The sequence below is a fragment of the Dama dama genome, chromosome 10, assembly GCF_033118175.1.
Source record: "Dama dama isolate Ldn47 chromosome 10, ASM3311817v1, whole genome shotgun sequence".
In the NCBI taxonomy this organism is placed as follows: domain Eukaryota; kingdom Metazoa; phylum Chordata; class Mammalia; order Artiodactyla; family Cervidae; genus Dama; species Dama dama.
This window is the reverse complement of record NC_083690.1, coordinates 20016417-20043977: the sequence shown is the minus strand read 5'-3', so window position 1 is coordinate 20043977 and position 27561 is coordinate 20016417. Positions and strand designations below refer to the sequence as shown.

The 27561-nt window shown below is 39.6% G+C and overlaps 1 protein-coding gene and 1 pseudogene across 1 annotated transcript in view; one reads left to right on the top strand and one right to left on the bottom strand.

Moving 5' to 3' along the window:
• The window catches only part of DNAH3 (dynein axonemal heavy chain 3), a 240635-nt gene that overhangs the window by 25511 nt on the left and 187563 nt on the right, over window positions 1-27561 (top strand). The window contains exons 9-17 of the mRNA XM_061152967.1: window positions 526-651; window positions 2032-2227; window positions 4403-4582; window positions 8511-8647; window positions 11339-11444; window positions 11638-11816; window positions 19497-19681; window positions 20915-21038; window positions 26713-26866. Coding sequence (XP_061008950.1) covers window positions 526-651; window positions 2032-2227; window positions 4403-4582; window positions 8511-8647; window positions 11339-11444; window positions 11638-11816; window positions 19497-19681; window positions 20915-21038; window positions 26713-26866 — 1387 coding nt within the window. The remainder of the gene's footprint in view (window positions 1-525; window positions 652-2031; window positions 2228-4402; window positions 4583-8510; window positions 8648-11338; window positions 11445-11637; window positions 11817-19496; window positions 19682-20914; window positions 21039-26712; window positions 26867-27561) is intronic.
• On the bottom strand, window positions 15185-16557 carry LOC133063925 (protein SET-like; annotated as a pseudogene).

Here is a 27561-nt window from a genome sequence, read left to right as displayed (position 1 = left end):
TGCCATGGGTGTCTTGGTGAGCCTGCCAGCTGTAAGAGGCAGGTTTATAGGGTTTTTGGGTCCAGATCAAAGTGGTCCTCCAATTTGTCTTGAGTAGCTCACCAAGGGGCCACATTGAAGACTGCGTAGAACCCACTTGATCATGAAGGTGATGCTTTGCTTGCCCTGTCCTCTTGTGTCTTCACCTATCTTACCCTGTATCGGAAAGAGCTTTGACTTGTCATATCCTAGTTTCCAGTCAGCCAAATGCCAAGTCAGTGTCAAAATCCCACTCCCCATGGGTTACCCAGAGAAGGACACATAGGAAGGCTCAGTAACAGCTCCTGAGTTTCTCTACTCCTTGCAAGAGTTCTTTTGGACTATCCACTCCCTCCTCTGACTCTCAGATTTTTCAGATATAATTAGTTTTAATCTGTTTAAATCTCTCATTGAAAAATGAAAAATATATTTCCTCTGAATTCATCATACAAAGTTTTTTATTAAGCATCTTCTTGGCTTGGGATGTTTTGCCCTCTCTTTTGGCAGATTTAAAGACCTCAGGTTTGTTCGAACAGCAGAACTACTGGCGGGAAAATTACCTCTGCAGCCTCATGAATATCAGGATGTCATTCAGAAACACTGCATGGAAACACGCCAAATTCTTCTCAACAAGTCAGTATCTGGCCTCAGAACGGTGCTGTGTCACAGTATCATAAAAATCAAAAGTTCTCTGAAGTGAAAACTGGTCTCCAACCTGGGGGCGGGGGGCGGGTGGTGCGCAGATTTTGCTAACTTCTCTCTGACACCTTCCTCTGTCCTCATCCCTCCACGTTTCCATCCCTGAGAGCCTCTGTGCCTCCTCATATACACTGCTCTTTGACCCTCACTCCTAGTCTTCCTTTGCCCTTCTGAAGCCTCCTCATTACCATTGCTTGCTGAGCACTTCCTTTCCCTCCCTCTGAACTCCTTTAGGCCTTGCTGGGTTACACACTCAGTCGTGTCCAACTTTTTGTGACCCCGTGGACTGTAGCCCGCCAGGCTTCTCTGTCCATGGGATCTTCCAGGCAAGAATACTGGAGTGGGTTGCCACTTCCTTCTCCAGGAGATCTTCCCAACCCAGGGATTGAACCTGGGTCTCCTGCATTGCAGGCAGATTCTTTACCATCTGAGCCACCAGGGAAGGATAATGCATTTGAATGACTTGTATTCAGGTGGCCTAGATAGACACCTGTAAATTTCCAGGGATGGGGGTTTTTAGTCACTTAATTCTCTTTTCCTTTGCAAATGCATACAGGACTGTGTCCAGAGCCAGAGAAATTCCCTTCTGTGAAATAATGGTGATAATATCTACTAAGCGGATTTTATTATCAGAGAAAATGTTTATGCAATAGCTGGCGTATAGTAGCTCTTAAGTGTAATTATTACCTCTACAACTATGACTATTACCAGTACTTCCCTGACTGTTAGAGTAATACTTTTCTAGCAGGCAGAAAAAAGACTTCATAAGATGCAAATGCCAGTAGTTCCTGCTGGAATTTAGAAATTGGGGGAATAGGATGAAAGAAAAATGAGGCATCCATTTCTTCTTTTGGTTTTCTAATTTCTGCTCTCAACTTCTGAGCAGCCACCACCACACTGAAGTTTCTCCTCCCAAGTTTTCTTCCTTTTCTCCTTTTTCTTTCCCCCTATAAAGTTTCAGTTAGAAAACAGACATCTGCCAGGGAGAGAAATTGGACAGAACATTGCAGTTCCTTATGCCCTTTTACCCCAATCTCTGAATATAATAAACTATGGACACCTTCATCTTTCAGCAGGACTGTCCGTTTGGGTATTGCTAAATGGGAAAACAGTCTCTCAATCCAAATCTTATTACTTTCTTCCCCAGAAAGGGGTGATGGCAGGTGAAGTGGCCAGGAATGTGAGAGTACCAACTTGCGGAGCTGTTTAGTGGGAAAGGAGCCATCTGCCTTGTGGTGGAGAGTTGGGAGTGGCTGAGAGGACATCTTGGAACTTGGAAGAGATTCTCAGTCAGATGCCCTGCTTTCTTTACAGATGGATCCCCACCTGTGCCCAGCTATTTGTCTCCCGGAAGGAGCAGTGGATCCATTTTGCTCCCAAGAGTGACTATGACTCCTCTCGTAACATTGAAGAATATTTTGCTTCTGTTGCATCCTTCATGTCCCTCCAGCTCAGGGAGTTGGTCATTAACTCTCTTAAGGACCTCGTTTCCTTCTTCATGATACACAAGGTATGTAGGGGATCAGCAGTAGACTCTTCGGAGTGGAATCAAGACTCAGTATTTAATCATGTAAGGTCCTCAGCTGTAAGCCAAGCCAAAAAGTAAAATTCTTGACTTGAACACATATGTGGTGATTATTAGTTTATAAAAATGATTTATTTAAATACATGGCAAGTTTTCCCAAGATAATTACCTACTTCTATATAGTAAAAATCTACAGAACTAGAGAAATTAATTTAAAGAAAGAATGAATAAAATGGAATGTCTACCTCCTACTGTAGAGGAGTGGTCACTTTTTCATCCTCTCTGTTTAAAAAAAAAGGGATTGAAAAGGGTTTGTTACCAATCTTTTGGCTTGCTATTTAGGAAGTGTTGTGCATGTTCATTGCAGATACCGGCTTTTATTCTTTGGTTTTGGAATGGATACCTCTAAAAACAAAAGACTTCATTGAACTAATTAATAACTTCTTTCATGACACTACTTAAGTGAAGTCTAGATAAAAACTAAAGCACTAAGATAAAAACTAAAACACTGTGATAGTTTTCAAAGCATCATAGACGCCCTTAAATTTAGATAACATGGGAAATCAAGGAAGATTTTTTTGTATTTTAAACTATGTGCCATTTTAATTTAAAAAGAGTGATAAAATTTTAAATTGTCTGGTTAGAAAAGGTTAAGTTCTAAGCATTTTGCCAAATAAAGTAAAAATGAACAGTTGACCTTTTATTAAAAAAAATATAGAACCAGTGCTGTCAAATTTAGGCTGCACTGTTCGCATTCTACAGTGGACTAATCTATACATATCAATGTAATCGTCTGTTTGGCTAAGCAGAAGAGACTCAAACTCAACCAAGTTTCACTCTAAAATTCCAAACAAAGGGAAAACTAAAATTTGCATATGTCTTAAAGAAAGAAATGTATGGGTATTTGATACATAGTAGACATTCACCTAATGCTTATCAATAATCCTTAGACAAATCTAGAATTTCTAGATTCTAAATTGAATCTTTAGAATCAATTATTTGAGCAAATACTTTACAACTGCCTCATGCCAATTTTATTAGGCACTATGCCTTTTATGAAAGGTTATCTTGTGTTACTAGCCTGTGTTAGGAATTAGAAATGTCTCCACATCAGTTTTTTACCAACTGAGCTACTGCCTCCCTGGTAGCTCAGCTGGTAAAGAATCTGCCTGCAATGTAGGAGACCCCGGTTTGATTCCTGGGTCAGGAAGATCCCCTGAAGAAAGGATAGGCTACCCACTCCAATATTCTGGCCTGGAGAATTCCATGAACTATATAGTCCATGGGATCACAAAGAGTTGGACACTACTGAGCAACTTTCACTTCACTAAACTTCCATATCAGTATCTCTACTGAAGAAAGGTTGACATTTTGAGTGTCTAAAATATATTATATGCTAATTAGAAACTCCATGTGGGATGTACAGATAAACTTTTTTTTTCGGATAAACTCTTATACTTTTGGATTCAGTCAACAAATTTTTATTGAGCCCTTGTGCATGTGTGCTAAGTCACTTGAGTCGTGTTCAATTCTTCGTGACCCTGTGGACTGTAGCCCGCCAGGCTCCTGTGTCCATGGGATTCTCCAGGCAAGAATACTGGAGTAGGTTGCCATTTCCTCCTCCAGGGGATCTTCCCGACCCAGGGATTAAACCTCTGTCTGTTATATCTCCTGCATTGATAGGCAGGTTCTTTACCCCTTGTGCCATCTGCTCTTATGATGTACTAAATGCTATTTTGGATATTTTGGAGGACATAGATGGTTCAGACACAGATCCTGTGGATGTAAATCTCATGAGAGAAAGATAAAATACCACACGGAAGTGGAAATAAGAAAGTTCAGAGGTAGATTATTTCTTGATGGGGAACAGGGAGGCTTCCCAAAGGAGGAGATTTTGGTTAGAATTTTAACAGATGGAGAGGATTTGGAAATACCAATAAAATAATTTCCAAGCAATGTAAACATACTTTGAAGAAGGGGGAGAGAGTGAACTCAGGTGGGCTAAGCCATACTTAGCTGTTATTTTAAATATGAACAGTACATGGTACCTTTCATTTCCTTTTCTGGTGCCCATGTAGTGCTATGAACAGGTAAAAGTCACTTCTTTGATTCTAAAAGGTTCCATTTTGTAATAATCACCATATCTTATGTCTCCTGAAGGATGGAAATGATTTTGAGGAGCCCTACCAAGAAATGGAGTTTTTTATACCTCAGCTGATTATTATCAAGCTTGAAGTCAATGAGCCAATTATTGTCTTTAATCCATCTTTTGATGACTGCTGGGAATTAATACGCAACTCTTTCTTAGAAATTATTAAGAACTCTAAAGGGATTCCCAAGGTATAGTACTCAATTATTTGTTCATATTTGTAGTCACATATTGAGTAAAACTTATGTTTAAATGGCTGCTTGTGCAAAGTAGGGTTTTACTATGGGAGATATAGCCTGAGTACGAAAGAGAATTTGGGCCTTAAAGAAATTTCCATGCATCCCATTAACAAAGACACTGAGATCTACTTTGTGAGCAAGCAGAGTTATCTGCATGATGTCAACCTCAAAAGGGCAGATGTGTCCCAAGCCATATCCATCTTGGATTAATAATTCGTGGTGGATCAGTTGCTATGCACTTTGCCAAGCATTTTCATAAGACTATGTATCTCATTTAGTTATTGAAGCTCCATATGTTTATTTGCTTATTAGTTTGTTTAACTTCTAGGGGAGAGAGTAAACCTTCCCTTCCTGGCCTAGGGAACTTAGAAAAGGAAACCTTTTTCCAAGTTTCCTTTCCAGGGTGACTTTACTAATGAGATTTCAGTTATTAGCAGACTTTTAGAACTGGGCAGGATCACCCACATGAGTGTGACTCTTTTGCATTCCATCTTCTGCCTCCTTCTGGGTGGTTGATGTGGCGAGAGGCCAGTGTCCAGCCCCACATAGGGAAGGGACTTATGAGATGCTTCTACCCACCTCACCTCTGCCTCCCACTCTCCTTTCCTCCCCATGCTTTATGTATGATGCTCAGGTACCCCTAAGCACTCTTCTCTTTGCAGTCCTGTACTTAGAGGGTTCTGAGATCTCATGATTAGAGTTGGAGTTTTTAGGAAAGCATGTGAAGCCACATGTTCCAGTTGGTTTCACCAGAGAACTCTAAATTGAGGGTTTTAACCCAGCCAAGTCAGACTAACAGGAAAACTGGATGTGCAGAGAGGGAAGAAGCATGGGCAGCTCTCCTACAATCAATATCCCTAGGAAGGAAATGAAAGAGAAGACCCTGTAATTTGGAAGGATAAGTGTGGGGCTTGGAGACAGATAAAGTACACACCACTCAAGTTCCCCTTCACTGCTGTTGATCAGCAATGTTTACAAGCAGCTGGGTTGGGAGAACCCAGGGTTTATGTGGCTGCTGCTGCAAGACAGCCCAGCAGGAGCTGGTAGTAGATTTAGTGAACTGTAATGCCAAGAAGACACAGTCATAGGTCACAGTTTGTATGAGGTTTGAAAGCCAGACCCAAGTACATGCTGATGACTCTTCTAGACTAAGAAAAAGCAGCCCAGGATCTGAGTTCTCCATCTAAAGATGCCCATGGCACAATCTCCCTCCCTTAACCCCTCATACTGTGCTGTCTCTGATCTGGCTAGTGACATTTTAAAAGAATAACCCTTCAGATTGAATATCTAAGAAGAATACCTGAGAACAGCAACAGGTGGACAGTACCCTATCTCCTCTCAGTCCTGCCTTATATATAAACACGAATTTTAAAAGTTAGAAAAAAACATCAGCATGAGATGTTTGAAAACAGTACTCAAGGTGCAGAAGAAAAGTGTATTTGTGAGAAAGTTACTAAAGAAACAAAAGTAAATATTAGAAAATATTTGTTGTAACCAAAAGTTGAAAAAAATATAAATCTGTAATACTGACTGAAATGAAAAGAGGCATAAATAAAAGGAAGCTGGATGAGATAAGGGAAGGATTTTATAAAATGGCAATAGTTAGAATTTAAAACAGCATTAGCAGTTGATGCATTACTTTCATAATTGTGAAATAAGATTGCTTGGGTCAGTCTCTCCTCATGGTAGAATTTTCAAACTCAAAGTGCCAGAGAAATGCCAAAGTTGGAGAAGTACACAGGGGAAAATACTGAAGGTGATGACAAAACCAAGAAGTCTGGAATCAGAGAGCCAGGGAGATAAGCAGATAGTAACAGTGATTACCTGGAAAGAGCACTGTTGTTCTTGGCTCAGTTTTACAGACTCTGCTCTGCAGGGTATAAGAGAGCCAGCCACTTTTTTAAAGGTGTGTTTTTTAAATTGAAGTATAGTTGATTTACAATGTTTCACATTTACAGTAAAATGATTCAGTTATACATATACATGTATATATGTTGTTGTTGCTAAGTTGTGTCCAATGTATATACATATGCTTTTCAGATTCTTTTTCACTATAGGATATTACAAGATGTTGAGTATAGTTTCCTGTGCTAAACCATTGCTCTTTGTTGTTTATCTATTTTATATATAGTCGTGCATATCTATTAATCCCAAATTTCAAATTTATCCCTCCCTCTCCTTTCCCCTTTGGTAACCATAAGCTTGTTTTCTATGTCTGTGAGTCTGTTTCTGTTTTGTAAATAAGTTCATTTATGTCATATTTTAGATTCTACATATAAGTGATATCATATGGCATTTGTCTTTCTCTTTCTGACTTATTAATACTTTACTTAGTTTGATGATGTCTAGATCCATTCATGTTGCTGCAGATGGCATTATTTCATTCTTTATTGTGACTGAGTAATAGTCCACTGTGTGTGTATATATGTGTATATGCCATATGTGTGTGTGTGTGTGTGTGTATATATATATATATATATGCCACACTTTCTTTATCCATTCATCTGTCAGTGGACATGTGTTGGCTATTATAAGTAGTGTTGCTGTGGTCATCACGGTGCATGGATCCTTTTGAATTAGACTTTTCCCTGGATATATCTCTTATGAGTGAGATTTCTGGATCATAAGGTAACTCAATTTTTGGTGTTTAAGGAACCTCCATATTGTCCTTCCTAGTGAAAATCAGCCACATTAAAAGTCATTTTTCAATTGAAGACTTCCCCCAAGAGGCAGTCTTTTTATCCTGCTCACCTGTGATCTATTTCATTGCCTGAATACTCCAGTCATGCTGCCCTAAACCATTTCATTCACATCCTTGCTTTCAAACACTGTCTGTGGTATGGCTATAGCAAAGAAGTTGCTCCTTCACTGGTTTTAAAACCTTTGGGTTGTCCAAAGAGGGAAGAGAAAATTCAGTTGCACTTGCTTTTGCCACTTTCTAAATTGATGCGTTCTCATCAGCTGCATATAACCCATGTAACTCAGTAAAGCACTCAGAAGACTCTTTTCTGAGACAGATCACTAAAAGCCTCCTTAGCAGAGAGAGCAGTGGAAAGCAATGGACCCCCAACAAGGACTTGTAGCCTGCATGAGCCATGCAACTGAGAACATTCTTAGAAGTACACATGTGCCATTAAGAAGTTAGAGAGTTGAATTCTCAGGAAAAATTTATTTTGTGCTTCAGATCATAAAGACACAGCTTTTTTCCCTGAACTGAGAGAAGAATCTAGTATCTCTCTCCCTTTCTTCAGATGAGAAAATGAAAGTCCAGAGAAAGTAGCTTACCTAAGGTCACATAGTCAGCTAGTGGAAGGGTTTAAATTAGAAAGCATGCTTCTAGTAGCTTTTCATTAGAGAGGAAAAGTGTTTGGTAGGGGGACGGAGTACCACTGTAATATTTATTTAGTCACACAATGTTTATTGAGCACTTACTATGTGCCAAGCTCGTCAGGCCACTCACCATAGTGAAGAAGTCAGATATGATCCAGGCCTTTATGGCATCGATATCCCAGAACAAACCTAGAACAGCTCATTACACATTCATCTAACTACAATTATGATGAGTGTCAAGAGGGATAAATTTAGAGTGTGAGCTTTAAGCAGGGAAACCTAACATCCACTGGGGGCCCAGGGGGACACTTTAAGGAAATGAAAGTTTAAAAAGTAGGGATTTGAAACATGAGTAATCCAGTAAGAGGAAGAAGAGAGAGAATACAATTAAAGGGAGCCGTGGAGTGATTCCAGCACCATTTAAGGGAACATAGAGGTGAAATGCAGCTGTTGTCCCTGGAAATGTGTACACTGCTAGAGATTTTAGTTTGATGCCGTCTTCCTCCTTGTGGATCTCTTATGACATTTAAAAGTGGTTTCTACTCTTTAGGTGGAATCTATCCTGTTCCCAGAGTTGAAAGGATATAATCTGATACTTGGAACTGTTAATGCTGATGAAAAACTGGTTTCTGACTTTGTGGATCAAACTTTCGAGGTATTTCAGAAAAATCAAGTTGGTCCCTACAAGTAAGTTGGTTTAGTTGTAACTTAGCCATTTTGGCATTGATTTAGAGTTTGGCATTATTTATCATCAAATAAATAATCCCTATTCCCACAGACCTGAAACAATACATAATAAGTAGCCAATACTTACTTACATAGGGATTACTATTTATCCCTATTTGCAGATGAGGAAAACATAACTTTCCCAATGTTATACAGCAAATATATAGGAGAGCCAGAATTCAAATTACAGGTTTACCCCTATTATCTGAAAGCCTTGGCACCAGATAGATTCTGGAATTTAGAAATTCCTGAATTTTAACCAGTGGTCAGGCACCAGTCCTACCAGGAAGCCTTGAAAAACCCCTGGACCAACCTCACTCACCAGGTGGCAGACACCAGAAACAAGAAGAACTATAGCCCTGCAGCCTGCAGAACAGAGACCACAAACACAGAAAGTCTGACAAAACAAGATGGCATATGTTCTATATGGCATATGTTCTAGACAAAGAAGGCAAAACCCCAGGAGAACAACTGAATGAAGTAGAGATAGACAGTCTTCCAGAAAAAGAATTCAGAATAATGATAGTGAAGATGATCCAAGATCTCAGAAACAGAATGGATATACAGACTGAGAAGATAAAAGAAATGTTTAGCAAAGAGCTAGAAGATTTAAAGAACAAGTTAACAGAGATGAAAAATACAGTAACTGAAATGAAAAATCCCTGGAAGGAATCAATAGCAGAGTAAATGAGGCAGAAGAATGAGTAAGTGAGCTGGAAAACAGATTGATTGGTGGAAATCACTGCCACAGAACAGAATAAAGGAAAAAGAATGAAAAGAAGTAAGGACTGCCTCAAAGACCTCTGGCATAACATTAAACACACCAACACTCACATTATAGTGGTCCAGGAAGGAGAAGAGAGAGAAAAATGGACATGGGAAGATACTTGAAGAGATAATAGCCAATAACTTACCTAACATGAAAAGGAAACACTCAGGTCCAGGAAGTGCAGAGAGTCCCATACAGGATAAACCCAAGAAGGAACATGCTGAGACACATATTAATCAAACTGACATAAATTAAGGACATAGAATATATTAAAAGCAGCAAGGGAAAAGCAACAAATAATATACAAGGGAACCCCATATGGTTATCAGCTGATTTTTCAGCAGAAACTCTGCAGACCAGAAAGGAGTGACACAGTATATTTAAAGTGATAAAAAGGAAAAACCAACAACCAAGAATACTCTACACAGCAAGGCTCTCATTCAGACTTGACAGAGAAATCAAAAGCTTTATAGACAAGCAAAAGCTAAGAGAATTCAGCACCACCAAATCAGCTTTACAACAAATACTAAAGGAACTTCTCTAGGCAAAAATAAAAAGCCCACAAATAGAAAAAAAGAAATTTACAAAAGGGAAATCTTACCAGTAAAGGCAAAGATACACTAAAGAAGGAAAATCATCCACACACAAATATATAAAAATCAGCAATTGTGAGAGGAGGAGAATTCAACTGCAGGATATTGGAAATGCCTTTGAAACTAAGATACCAGCAACTTAAAACAGCCTTGTGTGAGTTTGTGTGTGTGTATATATGTGTAGGCTGCTGTGTCAAAACCTCATGGAAACTGTAAATCAAAAATCTACAATAGATAGGCACACAGAAAAGAAAATGCAATCCAAACACAACCCTAAAGATAGTCATCAAATCACAAGAGAAGAGAACAAAAGGAAGGGAAGCAAAAAAGACTAGACCAAAAAATTCTGTATTACAAGAGGCTGTCCTTTATATGGTAGGGTGTTTAGCAACATCCCTGGCTTCTACCTGTGAGTAGGACCCTCCCCACTTTTGAAAACCAAAAATGTGTTCAGACATGGCCAAATGTCCCTTGGGGACAAACTCACCTCCAGTTGAGAACAGCTGCTTGTCTATTCTGAAAATCATGGCCTCAGATTTGGAAGCTCTGCCCTCATGAATTCAACCTAGGATCTTCTGTTAGAAACCTCTGTTTTCCCTGTTTATTCTTATATATATAGTTTGTTTTTCTGGACTGACAGTTCCAGAAGCTTCTCTGTATCTCAGTTTCAGTCTCTGAAGTGTTGGCCAACTCTTGGAAGTATGCCACTAGGCTCTGCAAAGTTAATTCTGCCTACTCCATGTCATCTTTGTTTTATTTCGAACATATTTTAAGTCAGAGCATCCCAGAACATCCTCCAATTTGGGGAAAATCTGTCCAGCCATTTTTACATCATCTGACAACAGACAGAGAGAAACTTAATTCTGTTCAATAGACTTTAGGTTCATTAGTTCCAGATACTCATCTTAAAATTTAGACATAGAATTTTAGAACTAGAAGGAGGAATAGGAAATATTATTTATTGCACATTTACTGTATGTTAGGCATAGTATTAATTGCTTTATATTATAGCTTTACAACAATCCAATGAGGTGTTGTTTCCACTTAAAATTAAGGACACTGACCTTTGAAAAATAGAAATATTTTGTCTAAGTTCATGTAGCTCAGAAGTGGCAAAATTGGAACTTGAAGGCAAAGTTCTGAATTCCCAGTTCACTGTGCCTTTTGCCATGTTATGTTTCTTTCATAGTTTGGACTAGTTTTTATATTATCTCTTTGTTTGCCACTCTGACTAATCTGATTTGGTGACCTGTATTTGTATGTTTGATTTTATGCTCTTCAATATGGAAGATACTTAAATGTATACAAAAAGTATGATGACTTATTGGATAACACGGCAGAACAAAACATCACTGCATTCCTGAAAGAAAATCATGAAATTGAGGATTTTGTGATGGTAGGAGATGCCACTTGACATTTTTTTTCTATCTTGGTTCCATGTACAACAGACAGTCCAATGAGTAGTCAGTTTGTTTCATTAGTACATATACTGTGCTCAACATTGTACTATATTGGCTGGGGATGAGGCTAGGGGCAAATGCATAGAGGCTAAAGACAAATTAAACTACTGAATCTACTCTTTTCTACAGAGGATCAATAACATTAAAAAGCGGAGAAATGAAATTGCATCCATGCACATAACTGTGCCTTTGGCCATGTTCTGCCTTGACACCATGACCCTAAATTATGATCTCTGTGAGCGAGCCCAAAATCTTAAAGACCGTCTGATTCAATTCCAAGTGGATGTAAACCGGGACACCAACACCAGGTATTATTGTTGCATGCAGGGAAATAGCAATGATAATTGGCACAAATGGGAGAATGAAAAAGTGGACTGAACTTGCACCTTCCAGCAGTGACCAGGCTGAACTTCCAATTCAACTTGTTTCTGCCCCCAAAGTGAGGGTTGCAGGGACTCTAGGCTCAGGCGAGATGATAAACAATAAGGAGAAAACTATCTGGGACTTAGAGTTGTTGTTCAGTTGCTCAGTCGTGTCTGACTCTTTGTGATCCCATGGATTGCCGCATGCCATATGTTATTCAATATGTTTTTGGTTGTAAGGGGTAGGAGGTGAGACTGGCTAATGTAAAAAAGAAATTTGGAGTCTGCATGTTGAAAAGTATAGGAGTTGCTAGCCTCAGGCCCTCAATACTACAAATTAGGATGTAATCTCCCTCCCTCTGCTTGCTGTCTGCTGTGTCAGCTTCATTCTTGGACAGATTCTCTCCAGTTTGTGGGCCCCAGCAGCTCCAGATTTAATCCTCCCAGGTTCTCATTCACAGGGGAAAAAAGATTTCCCTTTTTTCCAATGCTGTGCCACTGGGCAGGTGTGGCACTGGCCTGACTTGGGTTGTTTGGCCAACACCGAGGCAAACACCATAGTCAAGAGGATGGTTTAGATCTGGGTACTATTCTCATCTCTGGAGTGGATGTCAGCCTTACCTAACCCATGAGATCCAAGAAAAGGAAAGAGAGGGTACCCCGAGAAGACGTAAGCTGTGATTACTAGAAAAAGAAATGATGCTAAGATGCTGGGACAGTAAATATCTACTACTCTGTTTCTATTTGAATGTTACAAAATGTGTGTTATTTTTAGCTCTCTTTCCCAGACAGCTTCAAATGATAGACTAAAATGATTTAACACTAATAATCATTATTAATATCATTTTATATATCATTCATTTGTAGATAACTATAAATTTAGCATTTTATGGCACTTATAAGATTTATAAACTACATATCAGAAACTCATCAGCAAATTAATGATGATAATAGTTACCATTTTTCCAGCACACATTGTAGTCCAGGCACTGTGTAACTGTTCTGAACATTCAATATCTAATCAGTCTTTACACCAACCCTAAGAAGTTGTTCTCCTTTATGTTGATAAAGAAACTGAGCCTCCAAGAGATCCTCAAGTGGCACATCCAGGGCTTAACCTAGTTCATTTTGACTCCAAATCCACACTCTCCACCACTGCATTCAACTTTCTGACTGAGTAATGAAATGGTGGGATTCCTGTTTTGGGAGCCAAAAGTCTTGATTTTTTAATCCAAGGCCTTCCATTTAACTTGTTTGTGTTCTCTGGCTTCACCTCTTAGATCTTCAATTCCTTTGCCTGTAGAATAAATATTTGGGACTAGGACAGTAAAACATTTTCAGCCTTCAAACTACTAGGACACTTCCTTTTGGAAAGTTTGAGCATGAGGTAGTTGTTGTTTGTTTGTTTTTTTCTTAAGTATTTGTTCCTGTCAAATCAGAGCTTCCCCGGTGGCTCAACTGGTAAAGAATCCTGCCTGCAATGGGGAAGACCTGGGTTTGATCCCTGGGTTGGGAAGATCCCCTGGAGGAGGAAAAGGCTGCCCACTCCAGTATTCTGGCCTGGAGAATTCCTTAGACTGTATAGTCCATGGAGTTGCAAAGAGTTGGACATGACTGACTTTCACTTTCACTTCCTGTCAAATCAAGCAACATCGTGCCTTGGTTGGTCCATGCTTTCTTCCCCATCAAAATAAATGTATAATTTCCCTTGGTCTTTTTAATATAAATGAAAGTAAGGGTCTCATTACAAACCTGGGGATTTCTAAGAGCCCAGAAACAGAAACTCCTGGTCAGTGATTGAGTTCTGAAGTTTCTTTCTACCTTGAAAATAGTGACTCTGACTCATTTGTTCTCAGCCATCCAATGAGGTAGGTAAAACAGATATAAAACACCCTACTGAATGGAGAAGAGGCCCAGAAAAAAAGAAAAAAAACAAATTCACTTGCCCAATTAGGTGAGTTTGAATCTTCTGAACCCACATCCCAGCCTTGCTACTTTTTTGTCCTGTGATTGCTGAGTGAAGTAACTTCCTGTCTCCAGTGATAGGTGTGCCCTGAAACGGGATGCTCTGGCCATAAAGGCAGGAGGCACCTTGAAGTACATTGGTAATAAAGTGGACATGCCATCCATTTCCACTATAGGTGCATTGGTCTGAAGTTGCTAAAGCAATGACTTGAAATATTGATCAGAAATTCCATGGCCCTGAGTAGAGATAATAAGAAGTTATCCCTCTGGTTTGAATGTATGTTCCCCTCGGGGTGGAATATCTTGTCCAAAAAGTGACAACAAAGTAGAGAGGCCATAGATTGATGCAAAATATATTGGTCTCCCTTATGCCATCACTACACCAGACAGAGAATAGCCCTGTGCTTACAGGACCCCTGAATCTTTATTTTAAATGATATTGTCAGTGCATGTAGAAAACAGTGTTTGTTGTGCTTAACTTATCCCTGGATATTGCTCAGGTGTTATTTTGGTCAGATTTCTGATATCATCAACCCATATTCAGGACTTTTAGAGGGTCTAGTAGTTAATGGGTATAAAAGAAAGACTTGACTCAGTCTAACTCGTGAGTAGCAAAAATCCACATCTTCCCTACTGTGTGTGTTCTGTGTGTCTCCTTTACTTTTATATAGAAATCTTCATTCTTGTCACTGCTGGTCACCAAATGTGTAGAGGACTTTCCCCACACAAATCAATTCAGCTGGGTGCCCTGCAATTCAACTTAATTCTGACACTGTCTTCCCAGAGGTAGCATCAGCTTCCACAGGTTAAGGGCTCAGTCCTATAAGACTGTCTCTCATAATTTCAGACACCAGTCACAAGTTGAGTTGTGCTCCTGCACTTCTGACCAACCAGCTATAAATTGAAGGTTCTTGTGACCCTTTTCTTGGGTTTCATTAATTTGTTCCAAGCTTCTAATCATGACTTAGTCTTTCCAGTGACCAGCTCCTCATCCAGGAGTCACCCTGAGTCACCTCACTAGAATGAAAGATACTCTTATCAGCCATAAAATTACATGGGTTTCATGGGCTGGATGTTAGGAACTGGGGGCAGAGACCAGTATATACTTTTTGTTGAGACAGGAAGGGATAAAAATGAGTTTGGAACAGAGAGGGGTAGAGATTCTTTTCCCACTGAATTCTGCTCAAGGTATTCCACCCCCCCGCAAATAAGTTTTGAACCATCGTATAAAGGAAAAAAGAGACCTCAAAAACGGCGACTGAGCACAAGAGGAGGAAAAATAAAAAGACTGTAACTTGCTTCCAGGGACTGGAGAAAATTTAAAAAGGCTGGAATCCATCAGTGTTCCATTAGTCATCTTTTCCTTCATCTTCCTCTCCTTCCTCCCCCTCATCATCATCTTCATCTTCTTCACCTCATCCTCATCCCCTTCTTCATCAATATCTTCCAATCCTTCTTCCTCTTCATCATCATCATCTTCCTCTTCTCCTTCCTCTTCCTCATCATCCATGTCAGGAACCAAGTAGTACTGTAATGGATTTGGCCAAATAGCATCTTTGATGACCTCTCCTAACTCATCTGAGGCCCTTGGACTGCAAGGAGATCCAACCAGTCCATCCTAAAGAAAATCAGTCTTGAATGTTCATTGGAAGGACTGATGTTGAAACTGAAACTCCAATACTTTGGCCACCTGATGTGAAGAGCTGACTCATTTGAAAAGACCCTGATGCTGAGAAAGATTAAAGGCAGGAGGAGAAGGGGATGACAGAGAATGAGATGGTTGGATGGCATCACTGACTTAATGGACATGAGTTTGAGTAAACTCCGGGAGTTAGTGATGGACAGGGAGGCCTGGCGTGCTGCAGTCCATGTGGTCGCAAGGAGTTGGACACGACTGAGCGGCTGAACTGAACTGAAGTGATCTGCACCTGCATCAGAATGATCAGTAAACCAGGTGAAGAAGCTTTCTGGTTCCTCATGCTGTCTCTTCCTGCTGTCTTTATTCTGTGTTTGACTTGATCGTTTCTTCAAATCCTCCCCAGATTTCCATTTGATTTCAGTGGACTTTGAAGATAGATCACCACTCTCATTCAAATGAAATTATTTGGAGAGAATTTTATTCTCGAAGTAAGGGTTTTCATTAAAAATAAAAATCTATTCTGTAACCTGATTTAATGTCTTCAAATTCTGTCACTTCAACTCTTGTCAAATAATGCAGCACCTCTTCATCCTCCTCCCCAGTGTTGTTACCCCAGAATTTGGGATTTTGGCGATCAATTCTGACCTCTTTTGAAAAAATGGTTGGCGGAGTTTGTTATACTCCTGTTCTACTTTCAAAATCTCCTCACTGGCTTGTTCATTAAGTCTTGTCTATTTCATTTTGTACTTCATCAATATGTTCCATTGCTTCTTGCTGTTCTTTTTCTGAGGTTTCATCGGCGCCGTCGTGGTTGGAGTTGAGCTCGTTTTTACTGACATTGGCCGCCGGCGCCGACCTGGTGGTGCCTCGTTCGGGGTGGGGCGGGGAGCGGGGAAGGGGAGAGAAGGGAAGGCGAAGGGGCCGGGCAGCTTCGCCACACGCGGGCGCTCACTTGGTCCGGCCGCCCCCTCCCGGCCCACTTTCGCTCGCTCTGTCCCTCCTCCTGGCTGGCGCGCGCTGCCCTCGCGGCCTGACTACGACGGAGGCGCTGGGGCGGCCTACCGGCCTGGCCTGGGCTCGCATTTACGGAGGGCAGCGGGCGGCGTCGGGCGGGCAGGCGGCTAGGCTCCCTCACTCAGGCTCCGTGCTCCAGCTCGATGCTCCATCTCCTCCACCTCCTCCTCACGGCGAGGGCAACACTATGATAGCTTATTTTTTTAATTTTTATTTACTTTTTAATTGAAGGATAATTGCTTTACAGAATTTTGTTGTTTTCTGTCAAACCTCAACATGAATCAGCCGTAGGTACATATGTCCCCTCCCTCCCATCTCCCGTCCCTTCCCACCCCTCTAGGTTGATAGAGAGCCCCTGTTTGAGTTCCCTGTGGCTTGCAGCAAATTCCCATTGACTATTTTACATATGGTAATTAAGTTTCCTTGTTACTCTCTCCATAGGTTGCACCCTCTCCTCCACCCTCCCAGTGTCCGTAAGACTGTTCTCTATGTCTGTTTCTCCATTCAGATCAGTTCAGTTCAGTTCAGTCGCTCAGTTGTGTCCGACTCTTTGCGACCCCATGAATCGCAGCACGCCAGGCCTCCCTGTCCATCACAAACTCCCGGAGTTTACCCAAACACATGTCCATCGTGTTGGTGATGCCATCCAGCCATCTCATCCTCTGTCGTCCCCTTCTCCTCCTGCTGCCCTGCAAATAAATTCTTCAGTACCATCTTTCTAGATTCTGTACATATGCATTAATATATGATAACTGTTTTTCTCTTTCTGACTTACTTCACTCTGTATAATTGGCTCTAGGTTCATCCACCTCATTAGAACTGACTCAGATGCATTCCTTTTTAGGGCTGTGTGATATTCTATTGTATATATGTACCACTGCTTCTTTATCCATTTATCTGTTGATGGACATGTAGGTTGCTTCCATGTTCTAGCTATTGTAAATAGTGCTGCAGTGAACATTGGGTGCATGTGTCTTTTTCGATTTTGCTTTCCTCGGAGTATATGGCTAGGAGTGGGATTGCTGGGTCATACGGTGGTTTTATTCCTAGTTTTCTATGGAATTTCCATATTGTCTTCCATAGTGGCTGTATCGATTTACATTCCCACGAACATTGCAAGAGCTTTCCCTTTTCTCCACACCCTCTCAAGCATTTATTGTTTGTAGACTTTTTGATGATGGCCATTCTGACTGGTGTGAGGTGATATCTCATTGTAGTTTTGATTTGCATTTCTCTAATAATGAACTATATTGAGCATGTGTTTGCTCATGTGTTTGCTAGCCATTTGTGTGTCTTTGGAGAGATTTCTGTTTAGGTCTTTTCCCCATTTTTTGGTTGGGTTGTTTGTTTTTCTGGTTTTGAGTTGTATGAGCTGCTTATATATTTTGGAAATTAATCCTTTGTCAGTTGTTTCATTCGCTATTTTCTCCCATTCTGAGGGTTCTCTTTTCACCTTGCTTATAGTTTCCTTTACTGTGCAAAAGCTTTTAAGTTTGATCAGATATCACTTGTTTACTTTTGTTTTTATTTCCATTACTCTAGGAGGTGGGTTATAGAGGATCTTGCTTTGATTTATGTCATCGTGTGTTCTGCCTATGTTTTCCTCTATTATAGTTTCTGGTCTTACATTTAGGTCTTTCATCCATTTTAAGTTTATCTTTGTGTATGGTGTTAGGAAGTGTAATTTCATTCTTTTACATGTAGCTGTCCAATTTTCCCAGCACCGCTTATTGAAGAGGCTGTCTTTGCCCCATTGTATATTCTTATCTACTTTGTAAAAAATAAGGTACCCATGAGTGTGTGGGTTTATTTTGGGGTTTTCAATCTTGTTCCATTATTCCATATTTCTGTTTTTGTGCCAGTATCATAGGTTTTGATGACTGTAGCTTTGTAGTATAATCTGAAGTCAGGAAGGTTGATTCCTTCAGCTCTATTTTTCTTTTTCAAGACTGCTTTGGTTATTCAGGGTCTTTTGTGTTTCCATGTGAACTGTGAAATTTTTCCATGAAAAATGCCATTGTTAATTGGATAGGGATCACATTGAATATGTAGATTGCATTTGGTAGTATAGTCATTTTCACAATATTGATTCTTATTACCTAGGAACATGGAATATCTCTCCATCTGTTTATGTAATCTTTGATTTCTTTCATCAATGTCTTATAATTTTCTGTATACAGTTATTTTGTCTCCTTAAGTAGATTTATTCCTAGATATTTTATTCTTTTTGTTGCAAGGGTAAATGGGATTGATTCCTTAATTTCTTTCTGATTTTTCATTGTTAGTATATAGGAATGCAAGTGATGTCTGTGTATTGATTTTGTATCCTGACTTTGCTAAATTCACTTATTAGTAATTTTCTGATAGTATCTTTAGGGTTTTCTATGTATAGTATCATGTCATCTTCACACAGTGAGAGCTTTACTTCTTTTCCTATCTGAATTCCTTTTATTTCTTTTTCTTCTCTGATTGCTGTAACTAGGACTTCAAAACTATGTTGAATAAAATGGGTAACCTGGAAGAAATGGACAGATTCTTAGAAAAGTTCAGTCTTCCAAGACTGAACCAAATAAGACTTAACTCTTATTTGTTAAAAGTATAAGGTTTGGAATCGGTTAAACCAGGTTCAAATCCTGGCTCTGATGCCTAAACATAGTGTTGCTTTGGATAAAGTTACTCAGCCTCATTTCTTCCATTATAAAATGTTAGTAATATTAATAGTTCATAACTCTTAAAAATTTTGTGAAAATTAAATGAGTTAATACTCATTCAGTGATTAGAATGGGCATGGTAAAGGGCATAGTACATGTCATATATTATTACCATTTCTATTGTTATTATTTCTAAATATGGTATACATGTGAGTATTATCCATCAAGAATTTGCAGGTAGAGAAAATTGGGAAAAACTTGTTCTAATCTCCAAATAGTAATCATGTCTGCTTAGTATAATGGGTTTTATAAGAAAGTTATTTTAGATGTTGATGATGGCTATTACTTTCCCTGTAGCATCTGTAATCAGTACAGCCTCATTGCCGATAAAGTCAGTGAGATTCCTATCAACACTGGGGAGCTAGTATTCCTCATTGAATTCTTAAAGAAATCCAGCGATGTCACCGTGTTCAAACTCAGGAGACAACTTAGAGATGCAGCTGAACGGCTGGAGTTCTTGATGGACTATGCAGACTTGCCCCGTAAGTCCAATGTCATGTGTGTACATGCAAATGTATGTATATATTTACATGTTTCAATATAAGGAGCTGGGAAAGAAGAGTTCACAATCCTCCCACTAAATATCTGTATCAGAAGAGCTGCTTTTTAAGTGTGTCTCTATATTAGAGACACTAATTCCACACTCTTATCCAGAGGAATTTGAATCAAATGAAGAGAATCTTATTGGTAGACAAAAAGAAATATCTAGGGACTTGTCTGTTTCTTAGATGCCTGTCTTTGCATCTTATGCATGGTGTTCCTAAAAAAGTCTCTTTCAAATGCAGAGTCCTTTTATAAATGGGTAGATTTCATTCATCTATAATCTTAATACAATCCTACCTTTGAGGAAGCTAGGGCACTTTCCTTCATGCTCCTGCATATTTTAAGAGGAAAGAAATAGTGAGGGCCTCTTCATGGCTTATTGAGCCAAGTAAGGACTCAATAAGGACCTAACTTTGTAAGGACCAGGTTCTGAAGGAAAAGCTAATATCACCTCTACAAGTCACATTTCAGGACCTTTTTCCATCTGGAAATACCTGTGAATTATCTGGTGTTCACCATGGTTAGGGAGGAATGATTATGGGAGGGAGAGATAGGGAGTGGGAGTGAAAAATTGGTCCCATAACCATCCACCTGCACATTCATAAGCTGCGCTCTTGACCGTGCGAACACACACTGGAATCCCTCACTGTGATCTCTACCCGCTAAATTCCCAAGGGTACATAGGGAACCCACCGCATTTTCACTGACCAGAGCCATAAAATGGGTAGGGTATCTGATGTTGATATTACCACTGACCTTTAACCCAGACTGAAATTCAGATGAGATGAAATAGTTTAAAGAATAGTACCAAACTTTAGCTAGGATTCTACTCACACCTAGCCTAGGAAGATAATGAAGTGCATGGTGGTTAGAACATAGGCTTTGGAGTTGGTTAGTCCTGGGTTTGAAATATGCTCTGCCGTCTCCTAGCAGTGTGACCCTGACCACTTGGCTTAACTTTGTTTCCCATCTATAAAAACAAAGATGATCATGCCATCTACCTTCTAGCCTGGCCCTTGGTAAGTGCTCAGTAAATGTTGGGTAACATTCATCAATAATGGGCCCATTCGTTAATTGCCACCCCATACTCACTTCTGTTGACCTCTTATTCTGCTGCATTAATTTGTTACGAACTGAGCAGTGTCCTTGAGCAGACTGTGTGTGTTTTGCAGAAGAGGATATCAAACTGAACAGCACTCTGTTCCTCTGGCCAGACCAGATTGAAGATATCTTTGAAAACAGCCGGAACCTTCTCCTTAGCAAGAGGGATCAGGCAGAGATGGACCTCATTAAAAGGTATAGGAAAACTCTGATGTTTAAGAAATGATATCCAGCTTTATAATATGCTACATGTTCCTGGTTCTGTCTAGGGCCACCCCTGATCCAGCAATGCGTGGGTGAAGGCTCATGACAGTTGGTGGAGAAGGAATTTCCTTTTGTTTCCTGCTAAGGGATATTGTCTTGAAGCCTGCTTCACTGTAGTAACTCCAACCAATGCCTTCCCTCCCTGCCTTGAACAATTGAAACTTAGTGCTGCAGAGAGAAAAAGGCAAAAATAGTAGCATATAAGAGCAGCCTTACAATAATAATAGCAAAATTGTCAGCCTTACATTTAAGACCATGGATCTGTGAGATATCAAGGCAGGGATAATAAAGCATGGTTGGTAGCTGAGAAATTGCCTGTTTTGAAGCTGATCTCATTCAGTACTAATGTGCCTGTAATCATTTTTTCATTGAGTATTATGGCTTTTTACTATGTGTTGTGCTCTATTCTGGACACATAAATGTGTTTGACTGCTAAATAAAGATTTTAATGCAGTGACAAAATATCACATACTGAAGAAGTCAGACGATGTCAAGTGAAGTGGGCCAAGTATCACGTATCTGGTAAAGACATGCTTGTGTACATATGCATGTGCGCATGCATGCACACACACTCACACATAAACATACCAATTTATAAGCACTTTGTTTAGGGACAGCAAATTCATACCAGTTACCATCCCCATCACACATGAAACCCCCAGTACCCAACTTTAGATTCCATAATCCTTGCTAATACTCAGGAGAAAGGAAAGGGGCAGATAAAGCAGGGATTTCTACACAGAATGGGAGATTGCACTGAAGGATAATCCCAAGAGAGGAAGTTGCTATCTTTACAACAACTTTTGCCCAGAAAAACAACAAAAGAGATGTGTATGTTTGTTTCTACCTACAGCCTTCTCCTCCCTCTGCCTAAATGGCTACTGTCCCCAGAACCCAGAATTTAGCCCAATGAATAGAACTTATTTTTTTAATTAATGTTTTTGTTGTTGTTCAGTTGCTAAGGTGTGTCTCTTTGCAACCCCATGGATTGCAGCATGCCAGGCTTCCCTGTCTTTCACTATCTCCCAGAATGTGCTCAAACTCATGTTCATTGAGTCTGTGATGCTATTCAACCATCTCATCCTCTGTCATCCCCTTCCCTTTGTGCCCTTGATCTTTCTCAACATCAAGGTCTTTTCCAATGAGTCAGTTCTTCACATCAGGTGGCGAAAGTACTGAAGTTTCAGCTTCTGCATCAGTCCTTCCAGTGAATATCCAGGGTTGATTTCCTTTAGGACTGACTAAAGGAAATCAGTCCAAGGGACTCTCAAGAGTGTTCTCCAATACCACAATTTGAAAGCATCAGTTCTTCAATGCTCAGCCTTCTTTATGGTCCAATTCTCACATCTGTACATGACTACTGGAGAAACGATAGCTTTGATTATACGGACCTTTGTCAGCAAAGTGATGTCTCTGCTTTTTAATATGCTGCCTAGGTTTGTCATAGCTTTCCTTCCAAGGAGCAAGCATCTTTTTTCCTTTTTAGAATAGTTTTAGGTTCACAGAAAAATTGAGCAGAAAGTATAGGGGCCTCCTATACCCCCTCACCCCTTACACATAGCCTCCCCCTTCAGTGGAACTGGGTTTTGATGCCTCACCAAGAAGCAGAACAGGAGCAAATTTCTTCATCTTTTTTGAGCCTCAGTGTCCTCATCTGGAAAATGGGGATAGTAGAACCAATCTTAGATCATCTGATTTTGTGAGAAGTGTCATTGTGTTAAAGGATGAAATCAGATGGTCTGAGATGGTGCCTAAGTGATATCCAGCACATGGCAGGCATTAGGAGCAGTCAGCTTCTTTTGCACATTAACAGTGACTTCTTTAAGTTTAAAGAAGTCTTAACTGCTTAACTTTCAAACCACTACCTGTGAGCGGACTTCTAGAACATTACTCTAAGACGATTCACAGTAACTGTTGAAGTTAATAGGGCTGAGGGGTGGCTCTGGAAGAAATTGGAACACATGTCATTTATGGTGAGAGGACTCCAGACTTCTTCTTGGAGTGGCAATGCAAGCGTGACCCATCACTTGGTATCTGAGCTCTCAATCACAGAGCTCAGCAGAGAAGCAGCTCTACGGACACCTGCAACCCTGGGCTCAGCCCTCTCTTTAGTGAACTCTTAAACTTCCTGTCCATCATTTTTGCATAAATCCTGAGAAAACCTGCGAGGGGGGCTTAGAAATACTCATTTATTCATCTTCTATGAGAACAATCCCCTTCCCTTTCTAAGAGACTTGACCTTATTTTCCCAGGTCACAGTAGTTTTTTTTACTTCAATGCCAATTTCCATTTGTTGTCCCCACCCCCTCTCCCAATTTCTATCCGCCTTCCTCTGTCCACTCCCTGCCTGGTTGGCTGATTCGTGCCACCTCTAGCCTTCAGCTCCTGTGTCTGTTGGATCAAGACGGGCAGGGCCAGTGGAAAGCCCTCTCGAGGTTGGAGAGCTTTGCTGCTTCTCCTCTCCCTCCCTCCTTGTTCCTGGGTTTCTGGCCAGTAGCTGCTTCCCTCCTGGATGACAATTCTTTCTCCTCCTGTTTCCAGTTCTCACTGTCCCCTCAGGCCTAGGGATCATAGTGACTTCCCTCTGAGATTACCAGTCTCTGGATGCTTCATTCTCCTCTCTTTGTTCCTTTAACCCTACCCACATTTCACCTCTGTAAGTAGTCCCTTCATTGAAGTCTCTTTCTTTGAGCATCAGAGTAAATTATGTTTCCTGCCAGAATTCTCACCAATATAACATTTTAAAATTATTGCAATATTCTCCCACAGACTTCAGGTGGTCCTAGGAATAGAACTCAATTTACTTAACCAAATTTCCCGAGTACCTACTATTTACTAATGACATACTTATATGTATGTATATACTATGGATTTGAAAGCACTTTAGAAATTGTAATGTGCTAAGCAATTATAAAAAAATTTAAAACAGTATAAACTGTTAGTTATAAAAAATATTTTACAGTGATGTAATGCACAACATAGGGAACATAGTCAATATTTTATAATAACTTTGTCTAATGTGTGATCTATAAAGATATCAAATCACTGTTTTACACAACTGAGACCAATATAATATTGCAAGTCAACTGTACTTCAATAAAATTTGTAAAAGAGAAATGTAAAGCATAGTTAACAGTAATATTTTACAATAATCACTGAGTTTGTATACTACTTCCCTCTGGGAAGAATTCAAAAGTGCTTTTATCAGAGATTTATTTTTGTGTGTAAGTCTGTATTTGACATCTAAAAAGAATCTTAATGATGTGAAAAGGCAGTCAGCAGCACATAATTGTGTGGACAACAGGAGAATCAGCTTTCCTCCCATTTTGTTCCACTCAGTGGTAGGTTCCAAGGGCCTAAAAGTAACCTGGAATATACATGACAAACATCTCAGGAATATGAGCTGCTCTTTGCCATGAGAGTGCATCTTGTAAATAGAAAGAAAGGTATCTTAGGGAGAGTACCCAGATTGTGTTCCGGGGTCCAGGGAGAACATAGTGCTTTGCAAATAGCAAGTTCTCACTCTTTAGATGAATGAATGAGTGAGTGAATGAATGAGACTTTTTCCTGATTAGGATATTCTCTGAAATTAATACCTATCAGAGTATAAAATCACAAAACAAAAGCAAAAACGTAGTGCTACATGTCTCGTTGCACTAATGTTTTCTATCTCTGAATCCTTAAAACTTTAGTGAAAAACAAGCATGAGAGGCAGTAGCCACCTTGCCTTCCTTCCTCTTGGGCTCTTGTATCCATTTCTCTTCCCTGAGGATACAGAGAAGAAAAGGGTCATGGGAGGTGGAAGATAAAGCTGATAAGACAGAAGCTCTATGAAGGAAAAGAATGGGAAAATGGACCACAGTGGTTGCATTTAAAGGGCAAATCCAGGAAGGGCTCATGTAAATGAGACTTGAAGGATGAGAAGGAGCCTGATAAGGCTAGACGGGAGGGAGAGAATAGAAGGATGTCCTATTCTATTGCAGGTATCAAGCATGACCAATGGCTCCAACTTGAGTCTACCTTTGCCTATAAAATGAGGGAGTAACATCCCGTCAATTTTGCCATATTCTTTGTTAGAAGTGAGTTACTAGCTCTAGCCCAAACTCAAGAGGATGGTTAAACAAGGATATAAATACCAGGAGGTATAGCTCTTTGAGGACCTTACCAGAGGCTACTTATCACACAGTGTAGTTAGGAATAAATTCAAATCAAACCATTGAAAATTAACTCTTTTAAATTATTTTTAAGAAAAAAAGAACATCAAAACTGCCATAACAAAATTAAGTATTTTTAAGATAATAGCCAAATTTATGTTACTATAGTTGTTCTCCATGGCAAATTCCCCTTATTCATTCAATGAATATTGATGGTATTATGCCAGATGCTTCTTCTAAGTGCTGGAGATTCAACAGGAATTAAGGAGATTAAAACTGCATTGGTAGAGTTTAAATTCTAGTGAATGAGACTGAACACTTTTATAGTGATTATTATGTACCAGGCTCAATTTGAGCATTTTGTATATGTTAGCTTATTGACTACTAGAGTAGGTACTTTACCCATCCCTGTTTTATTTGAGGCCTAAAGAGTTTAAAGGAGCTGAACAAGGTCACATAGCTACTGTGTAGCAATGTGAGGACGTGAACTAGTCAGTCCAGCTCTAGAACCTATCCACTGTGCTAATCTACCTCCGAGGAAAAGGGAGAAGTAAATTTGAGAACTGCTTTGTTGATAGTATGAATGAAGTAGATAAATCTTTGGAATAGTCTTCCCTGATCGCTCTAACTAAAGTAGCTCCTCACTTCTGTCCACTAGGCATTCTGCTCTGTTCTGTTTTCTTCAGAGCATTTATCACTATCAGAAATATTTTATTTCATATTTATCTATATATGATTTTATCTATCTATCCATTCATTCATCCATTCATATATGTTTACTGTTTGGGTTTCCCCAACTAAAATACAAGCTCCATAAAGGTAGGGAGCTTAAAGGTGTACTTCACAAATATATTTCTGATGCCTAGAGCAGTTCTTGGAATTAGGCATTTAATAATAAATATCTAAAAGATAAATAAATAATATGTATATGCATAAATTTTATACATATATATATACATATACATATATATACACACCAGGGCTTCTCTGGTGGCTCAATGGTAAAGAATCCAGCTGCCAATGCAGGAGACACAGGTTTGATCCCTGGATCAGAAAGATCCACTGGAGTAGGAAATGGCAACCTACACCAGTATTCTTGCCTGGGAAATCCCGTGGACAACAGTAGCCTGGCATGCTACAGTCCTTGGGGTGACAAAACAGTCAGGTATGTCTTAGCAACTAAACAACAACATATATTATATAGCATATATATTATAATACATATTTTATATACATTTACCTGTATGAGAAACATCTGGAAATATTTAACCACTGATAGGTTCACAGCAGCTGTCTCCGGGAGGTAGGATTACAAATTATATATAATAGCATATATTTGTAAGTTTTACATCTGTTGTATCAGAAGATCATATTCTCCCCAGGCTTGAATATGGCTGAGCAGTGCTGATGAATGGAAAATACAAATATGATTGGATTGTCTTTACTTTCAGGTGCTCAGAATTTGAAGTGAAACTTGAGGGCTACAGCAAGGAACTGGAAGGTTTTAGGAAACGTGAAGTAATGACTACAGAAGAAATGAAGAACAATGTTGAAAAGCTTAATGAACTTTCAAAGAACCTGGAACAAGCACTGGTGGAATTTGAGGTTTGGGGTCTTGGGATGGGCACTTATGACTATATTGCTCTGTTGGTTCTGGTCCTTGGTTATGTGTTTTCCTAACATCACCTGTCAGGTGGATAGTATTAGTTGATTGACTGACCAATTCTTTCTCTGGTACTTTCAACTACCTTTTCCCATACCTCCCTACATTATATCAGCTTTGTTAGTCACTGAGTACATAAAGAAGAGTTATTAATATAATGGAATAATTGCTGATGTGTATCAAGCATGTATTATGTACACAATGTGCAAAGGACTTCATATGTGATATATCACTTAATATCCATAATAAATCTTTGGGGTAGGTACTGTATATTCATTTATCTCTATTTAAAATGAGAGAACTAAGTCTTGGAGAAGCTAAGTAACTTGCCCTGAAGTTGTCTACAGTAGTAAGTTCTTTAATCCTTAAAGTTCTTACCTTTGAGGCAATTCAGCACAAGAAGGTAACCTTGTGTTAACAGTTGAAGTACATATAAAAATTCATGAAAATGGGAATATGTATGTGTTACAGTGGAAGCAAAGATGATGGGGCAAGTGGCCAATTATTGTAAAGTTTCACTCACTGATCTCAGGTGCCATGACCCTCAGAGGTAACAGAGAGACCTTCTTGCTTGGGTTCATACCTTATTTTCCAGTCTTACTCTCCAGATGAACATACATCTTCCTCAACTTGGTTT